This window comes from Budorcas taxicolor, chromosome 22 (assembly GCF_023091745.1).
Source record: "Budorcas taxicolor isolate Tak-1 chromosome 22, Takin1.1, whole genome shotgun sequence".
NCBI lineage: Eukaryota > Metazoa > Chordata > Mammalia > Artiodactyla > Bovidae > Budorcas > Budorcas taxicolor.
The window spans coordinates 33,223,469-33,245,789 of NC_068931.1; the positions used below are offsets into that span (position 1 = coordinate 33,223,469).

At 46.8% G+C, this 22,321-nt stretch overlaps 1 protein-coding gene across 2 annotated transcripts in view; it reads right to left on the minus strand.

The window, feature by feature from the left end:
* TTC39C (tetratricopeptide repeat domain 39C) overlaps window positions 1-12,436 on the minus strand; it is a 100,661-nt gene extending 88,225 nt beyond the window's left edge. For both annotated transcript variants that reach the window (XM_052660392.1, XM_052660393.1), the window contains exon 1: window positions 12,278-12,436. In XM_052660392.1, coding sequence (XP_052516352.1) covers window positions 12,278-12,429 — 152 coding nt within the window. In that variant the 5' untranslated portion in view covers window positions 12,430-12,436. The remainder of the gene's footprint in view (window positions 1-12,277) is intronic.
* Between the last annotated feature and the right edge of the window lie 9,885 nt (window positions 12,437-22,321).

The window sequence follows — 22,321 nt, forward strand, 5'->3', positions numbered from 1 at the left end:
GGGTTGCCGTGCCCTCCTTCCAGGGGATCTCCTCAACCCAGGGATCGAACCTGCATCTCTTATGTCTCCCGCACTGGCAGGTGAGCTCTTTACTGCTAGCGCCACCTGGGAAGCCCTCAATGGACATGACTTTGAGCAAATTCCAAGAGATGGTGAAGGACAGGGAAGCCTGGTGTGCAGCAGCTTATGGGGTCGCAGAGAGTCAGACATGACTGAGCAACTGAATAACGACAAAAGTTAAGGGTGAGCATGACTGACAAGACACAAAGATATTCCACTCTTCTCTGCTCCAGAGATGAGCTGACAATACATAACTAAAGATTTTGCAATTCACTATTCCAGACAAGGGTGGGAAGGGCATACAAGCAGCACTTAAGGCCTGAACAGTGACTGGTTATCCTGGAAGCAGTCCCCCCAGATGCCACGCAGTGTTGATTTCCACTTAAACCAACTGCTTCCCAAGACCCGAATTTATGTCATTTAGTAAATTCAACTTGGATTCGGATATAAAAAGTCATGTTTCCTCCTTTTCTGTCCAGTTAGAATAGTGCCAACATTTTTTACTTATGATAGAGATGAAGTAATACAAACATCTGAAAATCTATTTATCAAGTGAGCGATTTACATCATGGAAGGAAAACCTGAGGGAGGGTTGCTATAGTAATGAGGCAAGAGAGTGAATTCAGAAGCAAAAGGCGCCGGTCTAGACGATCAGAGGCCAAAGTGGGAAGAACAGCAAATAATGCTTACTAAGCATGGGAACCCAGAAAGAGACGCATCACCCTCAGATTCACTTTGCCCTAGAAAAGCCCCACCCAGGAGTACAATGATGCAATCAAGCAGGTGAAGAACAGGTTGAGCGCACATGTGCCATGGGATACAGGTAATGGCATGGCTGAGGGTGGGTCCACGGAAAGTTCTGGGAGTCGGTGTATGGAGGTGCCCTACCTGAAATTAAACTGTGTGTATGTGTATGCGTGGTGGTGGGGTTCCTGCTAGCTGTTTTCAGAAAATCAACATGACACTTTCTGCCATATTTCCTTCCATTCTAGAGGAATCACTTTTGTGGTCCCCTTGACTTTCTAACTTTGGGGCAATCGCATCCTGATTTCTGAGGGTTTGACCCCTTTTGTGTGAGAGTAACCTACTGAGCAAAATGCTTGCTCATCCTCTTCAATCTTGGCCTTTTGATTAGATTTTTAATACAATCATACTTCTTAGGAGATAGTTTGGACTATAGTTTGGACTATATAGTTATGGACTATTTTATACCCTGAGATTCACAATTAGGAAGACCCAAGTGGGACACTCGGGAGAGGAGGCCTTTGAAATGAAATCATCTGAGGCTGGAAAGACATGGGTCCTGCAGGCTGGCTCTGCAATGAGAAAGAAGATGGGAAGGGGCTCCAGGGGTCCACCCTCCACCTGGAAGGGGACAAAAGAACCTGTGCTGACATCCCTTCCTGGAGGTGTCTGAGCCCTGGAAGAAGCCGTGTGTGAGCTGGAAAAGCCGGGGTTTAGAAGCAGCAGCCAGTGGGGCCATCCCTGGAGGAGGCCTACCCTGCACTTTGGCCTCGCACCAGGTCACAGACTCACTGGGGGCACTGCCCCCTCCAGCACAAGCGCCGTCCGGTGGCCCTGCCAGCCAGGGCTTGCCTCCCCTTGCTTCTGATCCCAGCAGCCCTGGGATCCCAGCTGCAGAGACGAACCTTGTCTTGAGCTGCACACCCCCAAGTCCAGTACCTCTTAATGGAGGTCCTTGCGAAACCTGTGAGGGCCGTTTTGGGGCGACACAACTGTAGCAGAATGCGCCAGGACCCCAGCCATCCTCAATGTGCCAGAGTCCCGAGTATCACACCCCACGTCCTGCACAACCTCTGAACGTGTGGAAATTCACATGCATGACACCAATTTCCATTGTTCAGTTCTGGAATCCACTTCCCTGGACACAGAAGCACAAGACCATTCTCTCCGTGTTTAAATATACCCTTTGTCAAAATGTCTTCACAATTTTAGAAAACTATGCCACCAACAGCAACACCGCTTGTGGCATTTGAGCTGACAACACACCACAGCTACGCCAGCCCGCGTTTGCAAAAGTCACATGCCAGAATTTCACAGGGACGTTGAAAACTCCTTTAAATATAGTTAAAGCCAAATTATTAGAGAACCATGAAAATCCAGACTTTCGTTCATATATTACATTATTTAATTAAGGATTCTCATGAATAAGCTTCATTTTTGCCATCCACTATTAAGGATCTATAGCATGTTGAAATCTGTATCCTTAGAATTGCACACAGAAATTATTTATTTGGGGTTTCTTATTTTTCTGTCTTACTCTGACACTACCTTTGGGAGGAGTGTTATACATCTCCTGCCCCAGCTTCCCTATAAACTTTTTCCCAACTCATCCTCTAAGCTGAGAAATCTATCACAGGCTTTGGTCTCCAGAGGAATTGGTTTGGCAAGGGATTTAAAGATGGGAGTTCGTTTTGTGAGACCCTCTGTCAGCACACATCCCATGTCCTAATACAGGGAATTATGCTGACATAACCCAGACATAGGCTCATTACAAAAATGCCATGCTTCCTTATTTTCTCCATGTCAACAGCCTGTGGCTTGTCGTGGCATATTATCTTACTTCAATTAAGGCTTTCCCTGCTTTCTCTTAACGTACACAGAACAGTGTGGTCTGTTACCTCTTTTGCGTCAAGTGCACCTAAGCTCTCGTTTTTCTGCTATGGAATGGCTTCAGATTGTCTCTCAAATCCAAATTTATTCATTATACACAGGTGCAAGCACGTAATGACTTTATCTTCTGATGAAGGTGTGCTGAGCATTTATGTTTTGGAATACGTGTAATTTTCTATTATGAATTTCTTATTCTCCTTTATGATACTATGTGGGCATTGTGCTGACTTTTAGACAGTGTACGTGTCACGGGTCATTTTTTTCTTAGGTCATTTCATCTATCGATTTCATTTTAGGATCGTGGAAGGAGAATTACAAAACATCTGTTACAAAAACAGGGTGTTAGATTTGAGAGAGTTGCGAGCCACCTGTCTGGAAAGCTTCTCCTCCCAGCCTCCAAGTTTTTCCAGAGACCAGTTCATCCGGAAATTCAGGACAGGGACTGTGGAGTCAGGAAGTTAGATTGTCACCTTCTCACACCAAAGAGGCAAGTGACGCCAGCACGTCATGCAGCCCCCACCCGGGGCAGCCTAGAGTACCGGGGGTGGCTGATGGGAGACGTGAAAGGTGGGTCTGCCTGCCAGAGGCAACAAGGAGCAGAAGATAGCTCAGCCCAGGAGCTACCTGCCCAGGTTGGATGCAGTTGAGACTCGTGGCCACTTTAGAAGCAGAAGACTTCATCAGAGCCTCCACTTTTCCTTTGATGGCACCTGTCAAGACCAGGACAGGCTGGCTGGCAGCCCTGCTCCACACTGCCCCTCACCAAGCACTGGGCAGCCTGGATGCACCAAAGGGAAGAGGCTGAAGGGCCAGACAGGAGCCCTGCTACCTGCGTATGAAATGCAGAGCATCAGTTCAGGGCTGCTCAGAGCCCCTCTACAGGGTCTGGATGTGCCCACTACACATCAGGATGCAGGAGGGGTTGGAGGAAGCAAGGCTCCTAACAGGCAGTGCCCCTGGGCTGAACGTGCAGATAAAGGGCAATGACAAGTCTGCAGCAACCTCAGGAAGGGTGGCCTCAGGCACACCTGATGAGACGTCCACCCATCTCAGCCCTCGCACCCAGACAGGCAGCCATGTCAACAGTGACCTCACATCACAGAGCTGGATGAAGGGATGGAGGAGCAACCAAGGGGCCATACCACCTCCTCCTGGGAACCTGAGTTGTGTCATGAATGACAAGTCAGAACCAGTCAGATGACGCAAAATTCTCCAGCACAGCTAAGGAGGAAGGGGCAGGAGGGAGGCAGAGAAGCAGACGGGCCAGACCAGAGCACATCCATCCTAGGACAAGACCTGGGACCTCACCCCGAGGCCAGCTGGGAGCCACAGGGCATCTGAAACCGGGGTGACACGCTCCCTGTGGACAGACCTCTCTGGTGGTTTACTGGGTTGCCTGTGGGTGCCGGAGTGTGCATTGCAGACTTTGGAGTGGGGAGTTCACCCCAAAGTGACATGAGCCACATGGAACCCAACTTCTCATAGTGTAAGGGTTATTACAAAAGCAGGATAGTGTGGTGCAGTGGTTAAAAACACAGGCTCTGCAGCCGGACACCCTAGGGTCAAACCCAGCTCACCCACTTACTGTGAGGTATTGGCAGCTCAGCCAGTATCACTGGGCACCACACACCCCGCCTCCCAACCCGCCCGCCCCAAGAGCGAGGTGACAAGAGCACCCTGCACAGGACTATGGGGAAAATAAAGTGAGGATGAACACACGGGGAGTGTGTGACCTAGCACAGAGACAGGACCACCTAGTATTTACCAATAATTTATGATTCTTATGTATTTATTTTGATGTATCTTAGGAAAAGTCACCTAAACCAGCAATTTCCCAGGCATTCCAGCTTTGAGTAAGACTGCTAAAGTGACTGTGCAGCAGACTGACAGGTATTCAGTGAGCAACGCCTGCTTGAAGCAGGCACCTGTTTCTCACCTTTGAGCCCAGCACACAGTAGACCTTCTCAAAGGGCTTTCTCTGTCTTAACAGACTGACCGTTTTCCTGTAAGACAAGAGTAACTCCCTGTTGTGTATCGAGTTTTCATGTTCTGAAATTCTTGAGCAAGAAGGAAGAGATGGAGGAAGCAACCTTAGCTAGAGGGAAAAGGGTAGAGTTGGCCAACCAGCAAGCATCTCTGCATACGAAGAAGAGTCCAGTCCTGTGTTCAATTCAGACATCAGAAATCACTACACCATCGAGACAGCAATTAACAAACAGCCTTCTAGGATGTATGTTTGTAACTATGCACGGTGACAAATGTTAACTGGGCTCACTGTGGCGACTGCTGCACAACACATATAAACAGCACATCATTGTGTTAACACCTGAAACGAGGGTGCTGCGTGTCAACTATACCTCAAAGAACAGGCATGCAAAGTCTCCTGTCCAGAAACTGGGATGCACTTCCCCAAATCATAAGGCTTAAAGTAAGGACTAGATCCCCAGGTCCACCCCCAAAGGATCTATTCAATCCCAGATTAGACCTATGTTACCAGCCAGATAGCATACTTGTGAGACAGAGGAAGCAATGGAAAAAGGCTAAGACAGAGAGGAGTTCCTCCCTGGGCACCCCAACCGCTTTCACAGGGCAGAACTGGCACTAAGCAAGGTTTTGAAATAACAGCCATCTGCTCTCTGAGCTTCCCTTATCTTCTCTCTTCTCAGAGAGTCCTTCTCAGCCAATTCCCTCTTCATCTTCCCTCTGCTGTCACTGGGTAAGTAGGAGGGCAACCCTGGCAGAGGAGTTGTTACTGTTCAGTCGCTCAGTCGTGTCCAACTCTTTGTGACCCCATGGACTGCAGCACACCAGGCTTCCCTGTCCTTCACTCTCTCCTGGAGCTTCCTCAAACTCATGTCCACTGAGTTGGTAATGCCATCTCTGTCGTCCCCTTTTCCTCCTGCCCTCAATCTTTCACAGAATCATGGTCTTTTCCAATGAGCTGGCTCTCTGCATCAGGTGGCCAACGTATTGGAGCTTCAGCATCAGTCCTTCCAGTGAATATTCAGGGTTGATTTCCTTTAGGTCTGACTGGTTTGATCTCCAGAGGAGACTGGGGTGTAAAAAGTGGGATGCAGAAGAGTCTGTGCAGGGACTTCCCTGGTGGTCCAGTGGTAAAGACTCTGCTCCCACGCAGGAGGCCCAGGTTCAGTCCCGGGTCAGAGAACTTGATCCCACATGCCACAACTAAGACCCGGCACAGACTAATAAATAAACGTTTTTGCTCTTTTTTAAGAGTCTGTGCAAAAGGTCTAACCCCTGAAGCACAATGATGTGTTTGGGGGGTCCACAGGGGGTTTCGTATAACTAGAGGAAGAGAAAGCCTCATGCCACCCCCACCCCCACTGTAGAGGTGGTCACTTTTTCCTAATAATTTCCTGTAAACTTGCCCGTTATTCTACAGGCAACTGCATTTTTTAAAAACATTCCAATTAAGCCAAGTGAATATTTAATTAGAATCTTTTCAGAGAGTGCAATAGTTGGGAGGAGAAAAAAAATCCCCCAGCCTTTGCATATACACACCGCTGAGCTGAGAAGGGTGGAAAAGGGCAGCGACTGAGCCTCCTCCCTCCCACTAGTTGCCCACACCATTTCTGCTTCCTGTTGCTTCTCCTTTCTTGCATCTCTGCACCTACGGACTCTCCGGAGCCTCTGGCAGCCAGGCACAGGCACCTAGCTCTGGGAGCAGCCAGATCATGTGGAGCCCACAGGCAACCTGCAGGCTCCCCTTGGAGTCCAGAGCATCCAGCACACCGCTGGGCACATGAAAGGCTCGGACACATATGGGTTCAGGTCTCTTACAGCAGCCTTTCAACTTTTTCCAAGAAGAACAGTTGTTTGTACCAGACTTCAAACTTTCTGTAAGGATCCAGAAAGCAACTACCTTAAGCTTTGTGGGCTGTAGGCTCTGTACAGCTATTCATTTCTTCATGGAGAAGATACTTTGTTGTTGTTCACATAATACTTTGTTGTTGCTTAATCACTCAGTCCTGTCCCACTCTTTGCAACTCGCCAGGCTCCTCTGTCCATGGGACTTCCCAGGCAAGAATACTGGAGTGGGTTGCCATTTCCTCCCTGAGGGGTTCTTTCCCGACCAGGGATCAAACCCATGTCCCCTGCAGCTCCTGGACTGGTAGGCAGATTCTTTACCACTGAACCACCAAAGAAGATACTGGGTTGGCCAAAAAGTTCGTTTGGGAAGTGAGTCTAGCTGTATCCTAATAAGTTTATTTACTGGGCTCCCCTGGTGGCTTAGTGGTAAAGAATCCACCTGCCAACGCAGGAGACACCGGTTCAGTCCCTGATCCAGAAAGATCCCACATGCATATGGAGCAACTCAGCCCGTGCACCATAACCACTGAGCCTGTGCTCTAGCGCCCTGGAGCTGCAGCTGCTGAGCTCACGTGTCACAACTACTGAAACCTGCGTACCCTAGAGCCCGCACCCTGAAACAAGAGATGTCACCGCAATGAAAGTCCTGCAGACCTGCAGCTAGAGAGTAGCCCCCACTCACCACAGCCGGGAGAAAGCCCGTGTAGCAACATAGACCCAGCATAGCCAAAAATAAATTAAAACAAACAAACAAAAAACTTTATTTACAAAACCCCATTTGGCCCAGGGGGTCTAGTCTGAAATCTCGAATTATACTGAGCCATCTCTACAGTGAGACCGGCTCTATAATCAACCTGCTCACAAACAAGGCCACATGTAATACGGTTTGATTGTATATGCCATAAAATGTGTTAAAACAATTTAGGGCCTGTACATTCATTTTTAAACATGAGTTTTTGTTGCTTTTTGTTTTTAATACATTTTTGCCATTTTTATACTTTAAGACAGAAAAGAAAAATATCACAATTCGTAATACCGACTATGCACTAATTCTCTATCAAGCCCTTATTTATGCATATTTATCATCAGTGATCATTCATTCTATTGTATGCTTTTTGTTTGACCTGACAATGACCAAACAGGACTTTTTAATAACATCTACAGCCAGAAAGTGGCAGTCGTGTTGGCAGGGGTAAACAGTGCAGATGTCTTAGGGTCAGAAAGAATGCTGGGAATTAAAGCAAGAGACGGAAATAGTGGCCTCAAGGGGCAGAGGGACAGTAAATGCCAGGCCTGTGAAATAAGAACCGCAAAGCTCTTCGGCTCAGGAGCCCCAAATGTCCCCTGTCCTCCTTGGAGTTCAGAGTTTCACCTCTCCTTCTAGTCTGCCAATTACAAAAGTAACATCTCAAGCCCCAAAGAGAAAGATGGTGACATCAGGACCCTGAGGCTCAAGCAGCCGGGTGTTAATTACAGATGTGCGGGCCACACGGTGGTGGGTGAGGGGCATGGAGAGCATGAGTTAACTGAACACCCTGAAAGGCAACACTGACTCACAGGAAACGTGGACCAAGCAGCAGATCTGAGAAGAAAACAAGTGTGGAAAACCCATCCGACGCGACAACCTAATAACACTGATCAGCTGCCAGGTCTCACCCCCCTTCTCCAGATGCCAACTCACATCTCTCTCCTAGAGTTCCATGTCCACCCACCTCCACTCGTGTTCTCCTCCTCCCCCACCCCTCCCCCAACTCCTTCTCTTTCAACTTGCTCACTTCTATCCCATCATGGCTCTCAGCCTCAGTTCCCCTGTAAGATTTTCCTTCAAGCTGGGTTACACATTGCTTCTCTCTAGTCCTACAGGCCACAACAGCCATGGCTACATCTCCAGATTCTCCCCACTGGCCAAGCTTACCTGCAACTCAACACCTAAAAATCTAGAGCCTGCCTCATGCACATAGACACAGCCTCTTGTCATAAGTCTGGCGTCCTAAAGGTCTGAGTGTGTATCACACACATGAACATCAGTTAAAAGTGTGTGTGTGTGTGTGTGTGTAGGAAGGGGAGTGAACACTGCTGGATTACAGCACTGAGCCCTCAGATCAACACAAAGAATGTGATTTTGGAGGATCAGGATCACACACTTACAAAGGTATATATTCTTGGGCTTAAATCAGCACCAGTCTGTCTCAGCCTCTGCAAAAACATCTCCAAGCACATGATGGGGGCTCAGCATCAACAACTGGGCAGCTTGTTATTTTATTACTATAGTTACAACAGAAGTGACAGCTCCATTTTGAAATTCCAGCTATGGAGTCTTATATCTCAAGAGAAAGCCTCTACTGTGTGTGTGCATGGATGCCAAGTTGCTTCAGTCACGTCCAGCTCTCTGCTATGGACTGTAGCCCACCAGGCTCCTCTGTCCATGGGATTCTCCAGGCAAGAAGATTGGAGTGGGCTGCCATGCCCTCCTCCAGGGGATCTTCCCAACCCAGGGATCGAACCCGTGTTTCCTGTGTCTCCGGCACTGGCAGGCAGATTCTCTACCACTGAGCCACCTGGGAAGCCCACATTCCTATCTGTATAATATCTAAATTATACAACCCCAGCTTTCCCTAATTCAGAATGACCTTCATGATAGTGTTTCTATGAAGTAATCATTTCTCATTAGGTAGCTGCTGGTGAAACTATCATCCTACTAATGTGGCAAGAGAAAGTGACCTTCTTGCCTTAATTTTCTTACAGTGTTACTGTTACACTAGACACAAATGTTTCTATTGTTAAACCGTAATGATAACATTCTAGAATGTTTACTGGAAAGGGAAGGGCGGTGACAGAAGAATCCTAAGGAATGAGATAATCAAGTTGTTCTCTCTTCAGCAAATAAACTGAGTTTGAGGTGTTCCTCAAAGAGTATGAAACCACTGCTGGGTTTTCCAGCAGCCCGTTCAACCCTGGAAAGGGAAGAGAAGTGTCCCAATGGATAGTAGGACCTAAGTCTTTGGATTGCATTATGTGAGGCCTTCCCTGGTGGCTCAGCGGTAATAATCCTAGTACAATGCAGGTGACGCGGGTTCGGATCCCTGGGTTGGGAAGATCCTCTGGAAAAGGAAATGGCACACCCCTCCAGTTTTCTTGCTGAGGCAGTCCCACGGGCCAAGGAGCCCACCAGCTATAGCCCGGGGGTAGCAAAGAGGCAGACGCGACTGCGCACGTGCACAGTCCTGGCCAACTTTAAAGAGAAAGGCTACCTGCGTTCGGGACGTTTTGTCTTCTACTCAAACCACGCCATCAAGTAGAAAGTACAATAATAGTGGAGAAAGCATCAAGTTCAAAAGTTAGTCAGTGTTTGATGGCTTACATGGTGCCAGCTACCGTGGATTCTAATACTAACCACCCATTAAAATGCGTGACTCCCACTTTACAGGCAAATAAGCCAACTGAGAAATCAAAGTCAGCAGCTACGAAAGTAGCAAAACTAGGGCAGCCCTGGCTGCCGGGAAGCTGATAGGATGACGCTACTACTATCCACCCCTAAAAGAGTTTAAGCTGCTGGCAAACAAGGTCACAGGGCAAATTACAAAATATAATCAGTCAGATGGGACAGTAAAGAATGGTTTAATGAAAAGAGCCTTGGATTGAGAACCACAGCACGTATGTCCTGGCCCATGCTAAACACTGAGAAGCTGAGTGCCTCATAACTGAAAACACTGAGGACGAAATACACCTCACTCCTTTGTCATCACTAGAGTAACTCAAATATAAGGAACTGTGCTTGGCAGAGAAGAGATACGACAACATCGTGTTCCTTTATCCTTGGTTCCCATTTCAAAACACAAGCAGACAGCCACAGCTCCTAACTATGCAGTGGAAATCCTGCCTGGACACCTCCTCCCCTCACCCCCAACACTCGCAGAGAAACGCCTTCCTTAGCACTCATAACTCACCCTCTAGTAATAATGCATAGAGGCTTCCCAGGCGGCTCGGCAGTAAAGAATCCACCTGCTAATGCAGGAAACGTAGGAGACAGAGTTTCAGTCCCTGCCCTGGGAGGAAGAGATCCCCTGGAGGAGGAAATGGCAACCCACCCCACTATCCCTGCCTGGGAAACCCCAAGGACAGAGAAGCCTGGCAGGCTACAGTCCATAGGGCCATGAGGCAAAGCGAGTTATTTCATGCTTTCAGTATCTGGGAACCGTGAGACAGGAATTTAAGTACATTAAAGCAACTGGAAGAGGAGGAGAGATCATTAAAGTAAGTAACAGAACATTTCAAAGCAAGAAGCAATACCATATCTTGATCAACAACCAAAGAAAACTAACTTGACTGTATAAGACTTTCTCCATCCCCTCTCATACAACATAAATTAGTATGTCTTTTTGGAAAAGTCAAAGCACAGTAAATAAAATTTTTCATTAAATACATTCTCAGATGGCTCGGAGGGAAAAAAAAAAAACCTGTATGAGAGACTGAGAGACAAGTAAGTCTTTTAAATCTATCCTCTGGAAATCCCTGATGAAACTCTGGGTTGAAATCAGATTTGTATGCTTTAAAAATAAAATGTTCTGAATAGAGCTAAGAAGTTTCCATTTGCGGGTTTTTTTTTTTCTTCAAAACTGATTTAAAAGTAAAATGTCTTAGTGAAAAAGTTTTTATTTGTGAAATACTCGCTTTGCCATTACGCTTGTGGACGCTCCCAACGGTGAAAACCACCGTTCTTTTATGTCTGAAAACTTCAGGCGCCTGCATCCCACAGGCTGAGCTCTCCTCTCATTTGCTTACAGGCAGTGGCGCTCAATCACAGCTGCACAGGAGTTCCCTAAAACCTACCAAACACCGGCCCTAAAGACCGGCAGCAATTGGCCCTTAAAACACTGACAGGGGAGCTGCCAATCAACATCCTTGAGTCCTGACACTAAAAGGGCAAATCACAAACTTGCTTCCTAAACCAGAAAGCAGGTTCTTCTGCTCCGCAAAGAAATTGAAGGCTCCTCCCACACACGAGAAAGCTACGAGGTTTTAGTTCTTTCGCTTCAATTCTTTAAAAAGACGAATCAAACAATTAACTGAACACACGTGTGCTTCCTCTCACTCCCACGTATGTTTAAAATCCCTCCATTTTCTTCAAACCCCTGAGTTAAGAGAAATCCATCATAAATACATACGCTTGCTTGAAAAGCATTAGCAACTCATTTTGGGGATTGAGTTTGAGATAAAAGGCAGACAGAGGTGAATGAGAAGAGTTCGGCTGGATTTTTTTTTAATTCCTGCATGGCCAGGCAGTTATGCATATCTGTTTTCAAACAATGAAAGCGTCTGGAATGCACAACGATGCACAGTAACGCGAGGAGCACGAAGCAGGCACGCTGCAGCTGGTGTGGCCCGTGTCACAAAGGCAGCGCGGGCGGCGCGCCTCGCCGGAGTCACGGCCCTGCAAGTCCGGGGCTCGCTGCCGCTCAAATCGCGTCCGGTCCAGATCTCAAAGCCCACGGGCTCCGGACCCGGCGGCGGGGGACGCGACCCGCGAGAGAGAAGCGGACCGACACAGGGCGCTCCTCTGGCAGGACGAGGCCGGGAGAAAGCAGGGGAGACTGCGGGTCCCGCGGAGAGAAAGGACCGCGGAGCCTGGGTGGGGGCGGAAGGGAGACGGGGCCAAGGTGCAGAGGCCGAGGGATGCGAATCGGGGAAGCGAGGACCCGCCAGGGAGTAGTGATCGCCGGGAAGGTGCGGGGGAGTGGGGCGCGCCGGTCACCTGTATTGTTTGAAGAGCTGGTCCGACTCCCGAAAGCCGTTGTTGAGCAGCATGTTGATGCCGGCAAGGGCCAGCTCCGCGTCCTGCAGGGGCGCCGCCGCCGCGTCTCCGTCGTCCAGCCGCCGCGGCCGCTGCTGCTCCGAGCCGGCCATGGGCGCGCGAGGCTCTGCTCGGGGCCGAGGCGAGGTGGGGTGGCAGCCGCTGCGGCCCCCGCGCGCGCCCGGAGCCCGGCTCTACCTGCGCGGGGCGCGGGCGCGGTGGGCGGGCGCGGAGGGAGGAGCCGGGGCCGGGCTGCAGCGCGCGCGGCGGGGACGCGGGCGCCCAGGCCGCCGCCGCCGCGGGGATTACTCAGCAGCCGCCCGCCCGCCCGCCCGCCCGCTCCCCCTCCGAGGCGCCCAGCTCGCGCGGCCACCGAAGCGGCGAATCCGTTTCCGGGTGTCTCTATCCGGGCGGAGCGGGGGCCGAGCCCCGGCTGCCCTCGCTTCCTGCAGCCCCCGCGAGCCACCCGGGCCCCGGCCCTCACACCGCGCCCCTCGCCCGGCAGCCCGAAGCCAGCGCGTTGAGCCCGCTCGGACACCCTCGAGACTCCGAGGCCCGGCCCTTGACCCCCTCCTCCAAAACTACCGGACCCAGGAGTCGCGGGGAAGCTGGAGAGGGCGCGCGGGATCGGAGAGCGAACTGGGAACTCCGCCCGGGCCGCGGCGAGAGCGCGCAGTGCTTTTACCCCGGGTGCCCGAAACCCCACGCAGGCGGCGCGCGCGCCACCCAACTTTATCCTCACCCTGGGACCGCCCACTAGCCGCGGAAGCCAATCCGCGAGGAGGTGGGCGGCGGGGGCGGCGCCCCGGGCACCTGCTCGAAGGCTGCCCCGAGCTCAGAGTTGAAGAACTAGAGGGGCGAGGGCCTGGGTCTGGCCACCCACCCGCTCCGGACCGTGGGGCAAGGAAACAAATAGGGGTTCAGCTAGTACACACCTAAATATTTAAGTTATAAATTCAGCTGTTCAGTTGCGTTCTACTCTCACTCTGACAATTACACTTTCATATCAATGCAACAGAAAAATGACTATAAAGCTGCAGTTTCTGTAGGACCGAAAAGTCAGTAAAACGCCGAAGATGACTGAATTTAGCCATTACTTACTAAATTCTGATGATGGGCTGGTGGTGTGTGTTGGGGGTTATTATTAGGGAGACAATCCATAAATCAGTTTTTGTGAGTTTCCATAAATTAACTCTTCCCATTTTTATTTTAGCAAAATCAATTACGTATGGTGTTACAATCAAGATTATGATCTTAATGTATAATTAAACCACCTTTCTTAAATCGTCGTGATTCTTTAAGTGTAGTTTATCAAATTCAGTTTGGAGAAACTTTGACTAAGCTTTAACCACTGTAATTGTTTGTAAAACTTAAAACGATGTTCAGGTTTCGAGATAACCCATGAATTCTAAGTATCATATCCAGCATTATAATGGAATCAACAAGATAACTGATCACAAAAAGTTTTCCAAAATAATATAATTTCATACTGTAACTGGCTATCACTTATTTTATAGTCTGTGCCATCCCATACAGTACAGTATCCCCAACAATCTCAAATTTCAGGGTAATGTGAATTGTTGTCACTTCTCAGCTGCTGTGTGTAACTGTTACAACACCAGGCTAATTCTTGAGTACCTCTAGGGCCACAAATTAGAACAGTGAAAAGCAGCAAGAAACTGAATTATCCCCAGCCTTGGGAAACAATACTTTGTAATGGAGGACATCATTGCCTTTTGTGCTCCGAAAAGGATTCGACAAGTGGACCATTTTTTTTTTAACCCAAGCACACACAGATTTAAAATAGTGTTACTTTCAAGCATCAGCAGGTTATAGGTTCCACTGATCCAGCACTCAGTGCCAGAACTCCAGTGACAGAGGTGCCTGTGTGTTGATAAATGTGTGTATGTGCGTTTGTATGTGTGTGTGTTCTGATGAGCAGGGTCCTTTAACTCAGATCTCAGGTACAATAGTGGCCACATGGTTTACACAGGCCTCTGTCCCAGAAGGAACTCCCCTGGAACACACTGCCAGCGCTCATGAGAGCTGACAACATGCCAAGTGTTTACGAGCTGCCTGAACTTTGGATCTGTGGAAGCATCCACCCCCAAACCTCAGAAAAAATCTAGTCAACAAGGGAGGAAAGGACTTATCTACTGGTCCAGGGGTTAACAGTCTGCCTGCCAATGCAGAGGATACAAGTTTGATCCCTGGTCAGGGAACTAAGATCCCAGGTGCAGCGGGACAACTAAGCCTTTGTGCCGCAGCTAGGAACTGATGCAGCCAAATAAATAAATATTTAAAAACAATAACAACAAGGGAGCGAAACCAGGAGAGCAACGCCAATCTTAGCAGATTGCCTGTACTCCCTCAACTGGAGAAGGCAGCTACACACAGGTCTCTAGTCCCTAATACTTCCGGAACAGTGGGTGGAGGGTGGGGAGTGAAGGTGCTGATGGCACCCTGGGAGTTGTTAACAAGTTGTTCCAGGGACCCTGCAGCTGAGGGTGGGAGGTGGGGTGAACAAAATCAAAGCAATGTTTGTGGGGCTAGTTCCATCTCAAGCACCGAGCACAATTTGTTATGCAGACTTTGTGAAACTGAACTGCTGAAAGGGACCAAGATCCAGTGCAACTTCCCAGCACCCCATAATAGGCAAGGGAGGGGGCATTATGGATAGAGAAAAACTCTCCCATGTAATATACACCAGATGTGTGCTGAGTGGGATTTAACCAGATACCAAAAACAATTAGATTAGCAGCAGCAGCATGAACAGACATTTTCGAATATTTGCTCTGTGATGAGGGACACAAAGAGCATTCAAAGTGGGCTCCACGATCCTGAAGGCAGACAACGCATGGACCTGTAGTTACACTTGTTGCAGCTGTTTGGCACTGCCACCTGCTCAGGGTTCACCTAGCAGGTGGGGAATTAAGGCTGGTTGTGCTTCTTCACTGGCTAATGATGTCAGCTAATGACAGATATTTAAGCGGTTGTGGTGTATATTACCTGCAAAAGGAAAAAAAAAAATCTAGATTACTAACACATTAGGGCATGAGGCAATTGAAACTGAAATTCTCAGCACCTCCTGTAGAACCAATAAAATTTACCCAAGTGTTTCCTTTGGAAGGAGAGAGAGGAGTTGATGGAAGGAGAAAGAACTCATTTCCTTTCCATAGACCTCTTGTGGGTATTGTCAGTATTTTGTGGTTCCTCATGAGATTTCATTATGAAAATGAAACTCCAAGTTCAAACGATCAGTGAGAAGTTTTAGATATCTGTGTTATCCTTTACCCAGTAGATTTTGTTTTTAATAAGATGTCTTGTTTGCAAGTAACAGAAAAACCTAGCCCACATGCCTCTTGACATCCGATAAGAAGGCACTGCTTCAACTCTTAACAACAAAAATCCTCGAATTCTCGAATTCAGCCACATTAGCTTTGATTGGCCTGACTGTGTTCAGGTGCTTATTCTTAATCAATCAGTGTGAGGGGGGAAAGCGGTGGGGGGGCGGGCGTTGGGTGGCTTATTGTGATTGAATTAAGTCCATCAGAGTCTTCTCCCAGATCTGGAAGGTGGAACCAATTCAACCCAAACTCCTTGGTTGGGAAATTCCATATCTATTAGGAAAAGGGAGGTAGAAACTTGATGTGAGAAAGACAACCAGCAAACTCTCCCTAACCTTGTCTTCTTAAACATGTTCTGGATTTTGGAATCATATTTTAAATGCCTTTAGACACTACACTACTTTAAGAAAATCTTGCTTGTGCTTCAGCATATTAAAATACTTAGTGGGAAGCTGCTATATAACACAGGGAGCCCAGCCTGGCACTCTGCGATGACTTAAAGGGATGGGATGGGGGGAGGGGAGGGAGGCTCAAGAGGGAGAGGATATATATATAATTATGACTGAGCTGAGTGATACGGCAGCAACCAACACAACATTGTAAAGCAACTTGCCTCCAATTACTGTATAGTCAATATCTTATAATACCTATAATTGAAAATAATATATGTATAACCAAATCACCTTGCTGTGCACCGGAAACATTGTAAGTCAACAAAATATATATATTAAGAAAAAATTTTCCTCCAATTAAAAAAAATTCTTTAGTAATACTAATAACCATGCCTTAATATATCTCTGTAAATCTGCACCACCAGCTGAAATAAATGCAGGTCTCTAGAATGTCTGGGACTCTAAAAAGGAGGAGAGTAGAGAAATTAATATCACACTATATTTTCATATTATGCTAGCTTTGCTATCCAACTCAGTCCTTGAACTCTCCTGAAGATTTAGTAGGCTAGCTCTGTGAGGGTAGATTTAGTTAACTGCTTTTTAATTAGAAGGCAAGTCAGGTCAAGCAAAGGTTGGTATGTCAGACTCTGTGGACGGGGCCTTTCTTTTCTGGTCACAGGTGGGTCACTAGCTGGCCTCTAAGGAGGGGAGCACCCATGGGGGTCCACCTGGCTGTTTCTCCAGCAGGAGGAGAAATGGGTCCGACAGGACAGTCATCCTACCCTGGAAACCAGAGCAGTGACCACAGAGCACCATCCCCTTCTGATCGGAAACCTCATCTGTCTTTCCCCAAACCAAACGCCCAAAGGACCCCAGTGTGTTTAAACAGGTGTTTACTAGAGTTTAGATCATTGTCCTCCCCGGGGTGGTTCCAGCAGTGAGGCCTCCTGCCCAAGCCCCTGATTGGGATGCGTCTTTTGGTGGAAATTCGGGTCCTCTCCTGGCCTTCAAAGACCCTCCTTCTCCATCTCCCCATCTTCCCATTGCTCCCTCCTCCCTGCTCTGGTTCTTTTTGCCTCTCTGCTTTCATCCCTGCCCTTTAACCTCTCTCCTTCCCTTGCACTGGTTCTTGCTGTTCCCTGATCTACCTACCGTCCCTCCTCCTCCTCAGAGAAATCATCAAGCCTCCTCCCCTGGTCCCCTCTCTTGACCTGTGCATTTTGAAGCCTCTGGGGAATGCCCAAGCCTTCTCTTCTCTGTTCCCTGACTGTTGCTCTGGAGAGGGACAGTGTATCTCTGGGGTGCAGTCAGGGGCACGTGGTAGGGGAGGCAGAGGAGCTCTGGTCCCCATGGATGAGGGAGGGGAGAGGTGCCAAAAGTTACTCAGTGCCCTGGTGGGTTTTCTCCTGGAGTACCTAAAACCAAGCACAACTTCCACTGTGATTAATTTATATCTGGAATCCCCATTTTTACTAAGGAAATTATTTGCCTTCTCTTCATGTAATGTTATCCATGCCTTGCTAACAATCCTGGCCTTATTATACTAAGATATTAAGCTGCTCCTACACTAACTTCCAACACAGGGCTTCCCTGGTGGCAGGGAATATGACAATGCAGGAGATGCGTGTTCGATCCCTGGGTCAGGAAGATCCTCTGGAGAAGGAAATGGCTACGCACTTCAGTATTCTTGCTTGGGAGAATCCCATGGACAGAGGAGCCTGGAGAGCTGCAGCCCGTGGGGTCGGAAAGAGTTGGACTCGACTGAGGGACTAAAGAACAATGCTGACAACACATGGCACCATGGGTACCCTCGAACCTCTAGGCTTCTCCCCTAACTATAGATGGAGGGAGGGGACACCATTCTGTGAATCTGTGTCAATGGAAGCAGCAGCGATTCTTGGTAGACTTGTTCCTAATCATGAAATGTAGTCAGATTCCCTCAGACAGTCTAGAGTAGGGGGTAGGTGCCCAGCCCCTGTTTGTCAAGTGTATGGTGAGTTGGAAGTTGCAGGGAGATGGAGACTGGGCCAGGCATTTAAATCATAGACTAGGGTTTGGGCTCTGCTAGGCCTTACCTTTGTGACTTGGGGCAATTTTACTTCACCTCTTTAGCCTCAATTCCCTCATTAATGATATGAAGACAATCAGTACCTTCAAGGCAAGTAGCTGAAAGGGTAGGCACATGAGTAAGCTACAGCAGCAAGATACTGTCTGAATCTATACAATTAGTTTTCTAATATTAATGAAGACATGTGGCTCTTTCTTGTCTTATATTGTCAACAGTTATCTTTTTTCCCAACAGCATTATCTTGAAATATCCAGCTACAAGAAAATCTGTGCAATTAAGTAACCAAATGTATCATACGGAAATGATTAATTTAAACCATTTCTAATATAAACAGTATAAGTTTGCTATTTTAATGCAGCCTAAGGAAGAAGTGCCGATTTTATTCAAGGAGTATAAAAAATATTAAGTAAAAGTATCTAGGTTTTAGAGTTCTTCATTTGGATGTGAATTGTCTCTGCTTTAATAACTCATTAATATATGTTTTTGACACTGCCTGAAGGATTGGACAGAGAAATCAATAATATTTAGTATGAATGTTTTTTAAAAATGTATCTTCCATGTCCTATGTGTGTAACATATTTGGAGTCAGTTATGGTTGCTTTATCTTTGCAAGAGACACACTGCTAACATAAAATCATGCCTCATTCATTTAATCACTTGTGTTTTGTTCTGGGGTTAAGTTAGCAATCTGGGTGTCCCTATCCAAAACTCAGCACCACTGAACTCCCCATAGTACCTTAAGGAACTAGTTGAAAACGTTTTCTAGAAATGTGGGTAATCCCACACTGGTGTTGCTTGTGCAAATGAATGGACACCACTGAGCAGAGTGCCCTGATATTCTTGTGTTTCACAGGGCACTCACTGAGTGTTCTCACTGTCAGAACAGCGGTAAGTGCTGCCAGTATCTAGACAAATATTATGAGGCTTCTCAACACTGCGGATGAAACATGTAGTCAAATACGTATCTATAGACCTCAGTACAAAGCTCGTCAGAATCTTTTTAATTCCTGGATTTACTCCTGAAATGGTTATAACAGACATTTAACTTTTGAACTGATATTCACTGATTTTCTATTAATTTGCTGATTCTTTACCCTTTCACAGTAAGCATATGAACCACACCAGAACACTTCTATCATTAACTTATAACCAGTCCTTGATTTTTGAGCCCCCAAATAGTATCACCCAGTTTAAGTTCCCCCATTAGTTGTCAAAGGGGGTTAATCACTATTTTTTGTTACTTTCACATCTATCTTCAAAGGAAAATCCACCACAACTGAAGGTAGTTTTAACAACATGAATAAAATTTTGAAGACAGTTCCAGAAAAGGAACTAGAAAGATGAAAAATATCTTTTCAAAAAGCTTTGTATGTAAAGGAGAAAAAATCCACTACCATGTATAACATTGGATATTTGTTTTAAAACATTCTATTAAACACTCTGCTTCCTTATGAAGAGTACACACAAACACACTAAAAAACTATTTTGGAAATATTCTATAATTAGATAAGCTCCTCTGTCCATGGGATGATTCAGGCAAGAAGACTGGAGTGGGTAGTCATTCCCTTTTCCAAGATGGCTGCACAATTCTGCAAATATACTAAAAACCATTGAAATATATACTGTAAATGGTGAATCTTACAGTATATAACGCATCAATAAAGCTGTACCTCATATAAAATTTAAATCATTGTAAATGACTGAGTGAAAAATGATGGAAGAAGGGAATTTATGGGTTTTATTTTTTTATTTCACATATCTGATGCAGAAAAAAGTTTATTGCTAAAAAAATTTCATCCTGAAGAGTATCCATAAATCAGTATTAGTTATTGGCTGCCATTGCAACACACTCAGTGCTACATTAAGACTTTACACATTTTGTTCCACTTAATTCTCAAAGGAACCCTGTGTGGTGGGCTTTATCCCAGGTTTACAGATATACAAACAAGTTGGATAATTTTCACAAGGCCACATAGCCAGTAAGGGTTCAAGTGAGGTCTAAACACAGGTCTTATTGGACAGAGTGGGTAAGTCTTAGTTGTTACAGTAAAACCTAGTACCTCCTGGAGGCCTGAGGGGATGTACATATACATACACACACCTGACTGAGGGGGTGTACGTGCACACACACATCATTCTGAGTTTCACATGGCCATCTCATCACCTCTTCCTCAAAGTAATATGCTCTGCTTAGTCGCTCAGTCATGTGCAACTCTTTGTGACACTATGGACTGTAGCCCACCAGGCTCCTCTGTCCATGGGGATTCTCCAGACAAGAATACTGGAGTAGGTTGCCATGCCCTCCTCCAGGGGATCTTCCTGGCCCAGGGATCAAACCCAGGTCTCCCGCATTGCAGGTGGATTCTTTACCGTCTGAGGCTCCAGGGGAGCTCAAAGTAATACACATTTATGTAATTTGAATACAGGAAAATATATGATCTCATATGTAATCTGCGTCACTAATACTAGGGTGGAGCCCAAGTGTCTGCAGTTCTACTGAGAACCCCAGGTGAGTCTAACGTCAGGGACCAGCCCTCTGAGAAATAGTTGTCTGAGTGACAATCCTGAAAGTAGAGCAGCTACTGCTCATCTTTGTACATTTCTTACCCATAGGATATGTTTCAGAAATACTGCATGAATAAATCAGTGAAAGTACAGCTTAATGGGAGATGCTGATGGTAAAGCATCTGCGTATCCTTGGATGTATTATTGATCTGAGGATAGAGGGATATCCTTAGACCTTTAACACAAAAGTGTGTCATGTAATACCTTAAGAAATTCTGTGCATTTTGTCAATTAGTGGTAGATACATCCGGAGTTGAAAGACACACTCCACAGACAGTGGTGACCAGACAGAAGAAGACAGGCCCTCATTAAGGAGAAAAGGAGGATGTGGACACCGAGAAATCACTTAAATCCTAACTCTTGACATTTATTTTTAAATGTGGTTGTAAAAGAAGACAGAACATTCAGCTGTGTCAGTGCTAAAAATACACATTTCTTCACTTCTCCTCACCTCCTTCACCCTGCCATCTCCTCTGAGACAAAAACAGTGAAGACAGGGGGTGACTGTGAGATGGAAAAGGCAACATGAGAGCAAGTTTATATCCACCAACAAGGAACCAGATGCCCAGCTACCCAGGGACTAGTTTCTCCATTTCCCAAACCACACAAAGAACAACTGCCTTCTGGGCTTGGGCTCTGTCTTCTTTACTCTCCTTTTCAGAAAGAAAACTACCTCTAGTGGGCAGCCCTTCACCTTTGTCCCAAAAGCAAAGTCACTGTTTTCATATCTCTGCCCTACCAGACATGCCTAGTGAACGAAAACGATCTCATGTAAATCAAAAAAGAAAAAAACCAACAACTTTTCATTCCTCTAGACTAAGATAACCATTCCACTGTTTTTCTCTGTAGTCATTCAAGCAAATCTAAAAACCACTTGCCTATGAAGAGCTTTCTCACACATGTCATACCAAGGTCATAGGTCCACCAGTGATTCACTCCAAGAAGGATGCATTATATAAATTGCAGTGTATCCCAGATGTTGTCTAAGATGACTTAATTACTATATTTTACTTAAAACAAGGGTCAGTTCAGTTCAACAGCAGGTGCCAGCCACTGTATGCTAGGTGTACTGGAAGAGAGAGTTAAAGAAGATGTCCCCGAATCTGAGAATCTTCTGGTCTAGTGGTTGAGACAGGCACACCGACAGATAACCTTAACATAAAATGGTCTTAAGATAGAGGTATATGCGGGCTGCTGTGGGGGTTCATGCAGCCTTCCTCCTATGAAGGAAGGAGGAATTCTGGTAACTGAGAAGGGTAGAAAGTGTACCCCAGACAGAGGGACAGCATGAGCATGGCCATGGGAAACAGCAGACGTCTCTTCTAGAGATGTCTTCTTGTTCTAGAGTGTGGGCTGAGGCAGGAATGGGAGAGGGATGATGCTGGGGAAGGGGGCAGGAGTCAGGACACGAAGGTTTTCTATGCCACGAGAAGAAAGGTAAGGGCAATGAGGAGCTGGTAAGGAATTTGACTTCACTTGACTTTGTATGAAGGGCCACTTAAACGTGAAGAAGACTAGAGACTTACAAAAGGCAACTGCAGAAAACCGGAGCACTCCTTACTCCCTGGTACATGAGCTTCTCAGTTCTCCTCCTGCTGGTGAACAAAACCAACCCAAAGAGGCGTCACAGGAA